This window comes from Littorina saxatilis, linkage group LG3 (assembly GCF_037325665.1).
Source record: "Littorina saxatilis isolate snail1 linkage group LG3, US_GU_Lsax_2.0, whole genome shotgun sequence".
NCBI lineage: Eukaryota > Metazoa > Mollusca > Gastropoda > Littorinimorpha > Littorinidae > Littorina > Littorina saxatilis.
Genome location: NC_090247.1, coordinates 53,903,592 through 53,911,091, shown reverse-complemented (window position 1 = coordinate 53,911,091; position 7,500 = coordinate 53,903,592). Strand labels below are relative to the sequence as shown.

Genomic DNA, 7,500 nt, shown 5'->3' with positions numbered 1-7,500 from the left:
GAGTGAAGGTCATTCCCCTATTCCAGTTTGCTACGGGCACTCACCGCCTCCCCCCCCACCCCCCGCGGGTTAGGGGGAGTCCCATATTGGTTGGGACGAGAAAGAATTTACCCGATGCTCCCCAGCATGTCGTAAGAGGCGACTAACGGATTCTGTTTCTCCTTTTACCCTTGTTAAGTGTTTCTTGTATAGAATATAGTCAATGTTTGTAAAGATTTTAGTCAAGCAGTATGTAAGTCTAGAAATGTTAAGTCCTTTGTACTGGAAACTTGCATTCTCCCAGTAAGGTAATACATTGTACTACGTTGCAAGCCCCTGGAGAAAATTTTTTATTAGTGCTTTTGTGAACAAGAAACAATTGACAAGTGGGTCTATCCCATCTTCCCCCTTCCCCCGTCGCGATATAACCTTCGTGGTTGAAAACGACGTTAAACACCAAATAAAGAATGTAAAGAAAGCCCCCCCCCTTCCCCCTTTCCCCTGTGTACTAACACCCTCCTTGTTCCCTTCCTTTCAGGCCTTACTGAAAAACAAAGTCTTCGAGGCTTCCTTTCAACGCTTCCTCCTTTTCCTTCCTACAAAAAACAAAAAACAAATTTCCAAAGAATACTAGTGGACTACTGAACATGATTTCGACAACAAGTATATAACTATATCGGTGCGGACGAAGTGAGGATGGTTTTTGAGAAAGAAACAAGTTTTGGTCCTCAGAATTTTCGGCGGATGGTTGAACCACTCACAATCCTTCATCTTTTGTATACATTATTGATGATTTTGCTAGATTGGCTGGGGTAGAGAGGAAGGGGAGTGCCTCCCTCTCCCTCCCTGCATCCCTAAGGGCATTCCTCCATTCCAGTTTGAGCAGAAGCCCTTTTCGCCTCATCCTTTCTTTCCTAGTTATTGGGGAAACAAACTTCAAGGCTGCTCCGTCCACGCGCCCTCTGGGGAAAATTCGAATGCCAAAGAATGCCTCTGTGATACTGAGCATGGTTTTCAACCACAAGTACTGACTAAGAGGACATGGTTTTCAACCACAAGTACTGACTAAGAGGACATGGTTTTCAACCACAAGTACTGACTAAGAGGACATGGTTTTCGACGAAGAGTGGTTTTGATCCAAATGTTCGGCTGATGGTTGAACAACTCTCCCCTCACCCTTTATCTTTTGTATGAATTATTGATGATTTTGCTGGTGTGGTGTTGGTAGAGGATGGAGCCCCGCCCCCCCCCCCCCCCCCCCCTCGTACCCCCTTTCTACGCGTACGATTTATACTATTCTGTTCTTAGACTTCCTGTCTTCATTTTCTAGAAAAAGGAACGTCAAAGGGTGGTGGTGGTGATGATGAGATGAGAAGAGAAGAGAAGAGAAGAGAAGAGAAAAGAAGAGAAAAGAAGAGAAGAGAAGAGAAGAGAAGAGAAGAGAAGAGATATTAACGAGAGGGAGGGAGGGAGGGAGGGAGGGAGGGAGAGACAGAGACAGACAGACAGAGTTATCCACGATCACCTCCGCTTGAAGATTTATCTCTAACCGAGCGAACTCAATCTTGTGTCTGCACTGCGGCCTTTACTGCACCCCAGTGTAAGTCTTCGTTACAGGCTTCAAGGACCGTGTCAGCCGATTCTCTTATGGATGGCCAGTGCAAATAGTGCCGCCACCCTGCATCACTGGACGGGCTGGGCTGTCTCTCTCCTCTTGGTGATAATAATCTTCCTCCATCTTCGCTTTCTCCGCCTGTCTGTTTGTTTGTTTCTCTGTTCCAACTCTCTGCCTGTCTGATTGTCTGTCTGTCTCTGTGTCTGTCAGTCTATGTCTGTCTGCCTGTGTGTCTGTCTGTGGTTCTGCCTGGCTGTGTCTCTGTCTGTCTGCCTGTCTGTCTGTCTCTGTGTCTGTCAGTGTATGTCTGTCTGCCTGTGTGTCTTTCTGTGTTTCTGCCTGGCTGTGTCTCTGTCTGTCTCTGTATGTCTGTATGTCTGTCTGTCTCTGTCTGTCTCTCTCTCAGTCTGTCTGTCTCTGTCTGTCTCTCTCTCTCAGTCTGTCTCTGTCTGTCTGTCTCTGTCTCTCTCTGTCTCTCTGTCTGTCTCTCTCTGTCTGTCTGTCTGTCTGTCTGTCTCTCTCTCAGTCTGTCTGTCTCTGTCTGTCTCTCTCTCTCTCTGTGTCTCTCTGTCTGTCTCTCTCTGTCTATGTCTCTGTCTGTCTGTCTGTCTGTCTGTCTGTCTGTCTGTCTGTCTGTCTCTCTCTCTCTCTCTCTCTCTCTCTCTCTCTCTCTCTCTCTCTCTCTCTGATTGTGCTCTCCCTCGCCGTTCGCGTGTTTCATTTTACGGTCTAGAACATATCGAAACCTGCGTCCCAGTGGATAAAACTGTTCTGCAGTTGTGTTGATTGCTTTGCAGTTACCATGGAAACAGCGGCCCTTCCCCCATGTACAAATCACATTACCTCGCGGCTACCAGATTTAACAGTTGGCCACGGGTCACACTGTCCTGCATGTCGTGTTAAATCCGTGCACATGTATTTGTCCTCGGGTTTAGCCTTGCTTTCTTACAAGTTGGATCCTAATGTGTACACTGAAAATATCTGGGATGAACAAACAGCCGGAACAGATCTACGTACAAACACACACTGGAACGCGGCATGCACGCATTTCCAAGTTGATATAATTAATTCATGGATGTTGGATGTTGCTAGGATTTATCGTCTTGCGCCCATTTGCCGAAGTGGGAATACAAGTTTTGGCGATTTTTGAAGGTTTAAAGGCAGTCCTTTGCGTCACCTTTTCCCCTACTGTAGAAAGAGTCCGGCAAGCGTGCCAAAACGACGGCATAATTTTCAGCGATTTGAAAGAAGTTCGGGTTATTTTGCCGATAGTCTGTTACACCAAACGACATCCCTGAATATTCATGTGCAAATAGAAAATGACAATAGTTACATAGTAATCCCTTTTTTACACCCCCGGTATAGGGGTGTGTATAGGATTCGGTCCATGTGTTTGTTTGTTTGTTTGTGTTCGCATATAGATCTCAAGAATGAACGGACCGATCGTCACCAAACTTGGTCAACAGGTTCTATACATTCCTGAGACGGTCCTTACAAAAATTGGGACCAGTCAAACACACGGTTAGGGAGTTATTGGTGTGTATAGGATTCGGTCGATGTGTTTGTTTGTTTGTTTGTGTTCGCATATAGATCTCAAGATTGAACGGACCGATCGTCACCAAACTTGGTCAACAGGTTCTATACATTCCTGAGACGGTCCTTACAAAAATTGGGACCAGTCAAACACACGGTTAGGGAGTTATTGGTGTGTATAGGATTCGGTCGATGTGTTTGTTTGTTTGTTTGTGTTCGCATATAGATCTCAAGATTGAACGGACCGATCGTCACCAAACTTGGTCAACAGGTTCTATACATTCCTGAGACGGTCCTTACAAAAATTGGGACCAGTCAAACACACGGTTAGGGAGTTATTGGTGGATTAAAATTATACAAGGACTTATAGAGGGACATCTTAATGGTCAAAGGGAAATAACCATTCTCACTCAGTCACTGCCACCAACTGAGAAGGTTATTTCCCTTTGACGGGGGTGTTTTTTCTACCTCGGAGGAATTTCTTGTTTTCCTTCGAAACACTGAGGCAAGCCTACATGGTCACGTGTACCTTGCCTCGGTGTTCTTATTAAAAAGCAAGGAAAAACAAAGGAAAGCAACTGTTCCACAACAAGTAAGAATCCGATAGGTTATTTCCGTAAATCGTCTATTTCAGTGCAACTGACATCGCCGATTAGTCTGATCAAGCGGCGGGTGAGAGAGAGAGAGAGAGAGAGTGAGTGAGAGAGAAAGAGAGAGAGAGAGAGAGTGAGAGTGAGTGAGAGTGAGAGTGAGTGAGTGAGTGAGTGAGTGAGTGAGTGAGTGAGTGAGAGAGAGAGAGAGAGAGAGAGAGAGAGAGAGAGAGAGAGAGAGAGAGAGAGAGAGCGAACGAACGAACTTTATTACTCAAGAGAGAGAGAGAGAGAGAGAGAGAGAGAGAGAGAGAGAGAGAGAGAGAGAGAGAGAGAGAGAGAGAGAGAGAGACAGAGAGAGAGAGAGAGAGAGAGAGAGAGAGAGAGAGAGAGAGAGAGAGAGAGTGAGTGAGAGAGAGAGAGAGAGAGAGAGAGACGCATGTCACGTCCTTTAGTGTCGATGTGGACGTCGAGTATAGATTCTGTACATACTAAATGCATAGTGTAGGGGGAGCGCAGTCAAGTGGCTGCAGCAAGCGAGCCCCGGCAATCAATAATGCAGATCGTGAGCATGAGACAATCATCTCTACAGTATCATCTTTCTGACTCGCAGCACAGTACAGTAGGCGCGCCTTTCCTGTATGTACGGATGGAATTGTCGATGAGTTACGTTGTTGCGTTGAACTACCAACCCCCTTGGCTTTCAGTGTTTTCGAAAGCGTAGGTTTCATTGTGGTTTCTTCATTGCAGTGTATCTGATTCGAATTTTGCCGTTGTTGTTGGTAAATTGTCTGGGACTTCTACTTTGTGTGAGTTATGCATTGCGTTGAGGAAACACGATCCAAGCAAAACTGTGCTTGCTGGTGATACCAGTTCAGCAAAACGCTTCAGGTTGTCTAGGTTTCAGTTTTGACTCGCATCAGCCAACGTTCTTGTTACGTATTGGGAATGTCGTGGTTCTCGGTCAGCTAGCTACAAAGAATATAGTTTGAAATGGGATACAGTTGTCTTGGAGTATGCAGGACGGCTTTGGAGATTAGCCATCTTTTCCATTATTTTGTTCAGTTGTTCATAATTTTTTCCCAAATGAATTCTTGTACGGACACGATTGTGCATCATGGCTGCTAGCCCAGAACTCGCGTAAAACAGCTTAACTTGTTCGCCATTTTTCTCTCGGTCTTTGAATGTGTGTTCTTTGTGTGTTACAAGGACAAATATGTTGACAGCCGTAGCAGAGTTAAAAAAACAAAACAATTCTTGTATTTATTTTTTTCAACATGCTTTCTTTCTTTCTTTATTTGGTGTTTAACGTCGTTTTCAACCATTCAAGGTTATATCGCGACGGGATTCAACATGCTTTAGTTTCTGCATTTGGAGAACATCTACCAATGAAGCATGTTGGATGGGTGTTGCAAGAAGGACAAAATTAATATTGTCGAAAGTCGAAGCACTGTTTTTAATTTTTTGTTTTTTGTTTTTGTTAGCGCATTAATCTTTGCCTTTGGAGAACCTCAGCTAATGAAGCATGCTCCATGTGTGTTGCAGGAAGAAAAAAAATGTCGACAATCGTTGTTGTTGTTGTTGTTGTTGTTGTTGTTGTTGTTGTTGTTGTTGTTATGCCTTAGACTATGCATTGGGAGAACATCAACTAATGAGGCTTTCTGTCTGTGTGTTGCAGGACGGACAGATATGTCGTAGCAGCGTGCTGGCACTGGCCATCAAGTACGCAGAACAGCTTCAGACACACCTAGGTCACGTGCTCGACAGTCTGGAAGAACTGTGGGAATTTGCACACTCACCAGAACACTACTCGGTGAGTGATCAATGCTAACTATACTTTGTGTGTCATCGGTTGTTTTCCAACGGTTAGCATGGGAACCCACATTCCTTTCAATACGCTCAAGTCTTACGTGCACCATTTGCATTCTTTGCCTCTTGCTCAGCCGCAAGATCTGACTATCCAGGGTACCGAGGTAGCGGTACTTTTTGGTGATAGCGACGATGAAGCCCAGTCGACTGCTTTGCCACAACCAGCATCATGACGCAAGTGACCATCCGACGCCAGTGTGTTTCAGAGAATAACCCAAGCGATAAAGGAGCGCGTTTAGCACCATGATTCCATGTACACATGGTACAGGCATGACATGTTTCTCGTAAATTTACGATTTTCCGCATACATTTGAAACCCACAGAGGAAGGATTTGTGTGCTTTTGTTGGTCAAAATCAGCACCAAAAAGTACTCCGCTTTCCTCACTAGCAGTAGTTCTAGTAGAAAATAATGGAAATACATGTATCGGAATCCCGTATCTGCATGCTCCATCAATGTCTGTGGTTTGGCCCCCGGGGTCGGATGAGACTTACATTTTACACTTACCTTCTTGTGTAAAGAATCACTTAGCATTATGTACACCTGCACGGACCACCATGTCCCACCTTGTATTGCAACCCGACTCGGCCCAGGCCACCGAGCGTTTAAACAACTCTTGAACAGCTCCCCAGCAGCCTATTTTCCTTTACCTACTCTCTGCTTGTTTTTGGCAGGAAAAGGAGGATGTTGTTGCTCTGATGAGAAGTGTTTAGCGGAAAGCGATCTTTTCTCGCATTTGTCTTTGGCGAGTAGACCGAGTACGTCTGAAAGGGAGGCGGATGTTTCGACGTGATAAAGCGCGGATTAACAGGTGCAGATCGTATCCAGTTTTGTGTTCTTTTCCGATTTTTCATTTTGGCTGCACGGGTTCGTGTTTGCTGCCAGTAGGTTATCCAGAGAACACGACGAAGAGGAAGAAAAAAACCTTTGGATGCGGAAAAGTTGGCATCGGAGCAGTTTACTGTTTTTGTTCCAGCGTGGATTGGAACGATGTACTTCATTTTCCCAAAAACTCTTTTTTCACAGCTTTTGTTGACAGGGTATGTTTTTTGTGTGAGTTTCTTCCCTGATGAGTGTGCGTGGTATTAGTGAACTGCGGCGAGAGGATTGACAGAACAGGCTTATTACAAAACTAGAAATGAACAAGTCGCGTAAGGCGAAATTACTACATTTAGTCAAGCTGTGGAACTCACAGAATGAAACTGAACGTACTGCATTTTTTCACAATGACCGTAGTCCGCCGCTAGTGCAAAAGGCAGTGAAAGTGACGAGCCTGTTTAATGCGGTAGCGGTTGCGCTGCGCTGCATAGCACGCTTTACTGTACCTCTCTTCGTTTTAACTTTCTGAGCGTGTTTTTAATCCAAACATATCATATCTATATGTTTTTGGAATCAGGAACCGACAAGGAATAAGATGAAATTGTTTTTAAAACGATTTCGGAAATTTAATGTTAATCATAGTTGGTATATTTTTAATTTTCAGAGCTTGTTTTTAATCCGATTATAACATATTTATATGTTTTTGGAATCAGAACATGATAAAGAATAAAATAAAAGTAATTTTGGATCGTTTTATAAAAAAAATTGTTTTAATTACAATTTTCAGATTTTTAATGACCAAAGTCATTAATTAATTTGTAAGCCTCCATGCTGAAATGCAATACCGAAGTCCGGCCTTCGTCGAAGATTGCTTGGCCAAAATTTCAATCAATTTGATTGAAAAATGAAGGTGTGACAGTGCTGCCTCAACTTTTACAAAAAGCCGGATATGACGTCATAAAAGACATTTATCGGAAAAAAGAAAAACACGTCTGGGGATATCATACCCAGGAACTCTCATGTAAAATTTCATAAAGATCGGTCCAGTAGTTTACTCTGAATCGCTCTACACACACACACACAGACAGACAGACAG

The 7,500-nt window shown here is 44.0% G+C and overlaps 1 protein-coding gene across 2 annotated transcripts in view; it reads left to right on the top strand.

Annotated features, from left to right (window-relative positions):
* LOC138962670 (SAM and SH3 domain-containing protein 1-like) overlaps positions 1 to 7,500 on the top strand; it is a 141,003-nt gene that overhangs the window by 74,371 nt on the left and 59,132 nt on the right. For both annotated transcript variants that reach the window (XM_070334578.1, XM_070334577.1), the window contains exon 2: positions 5,396 to 5,530. In XM_070334578.1, coding sequence (XP_070190679.1) covers positions 5,396 to 5,530 — 135 coding nt within the window. The remainder of the gene's footprint in view (positions 1 to 5,395; positions 5,531 to 7,500) is intronic.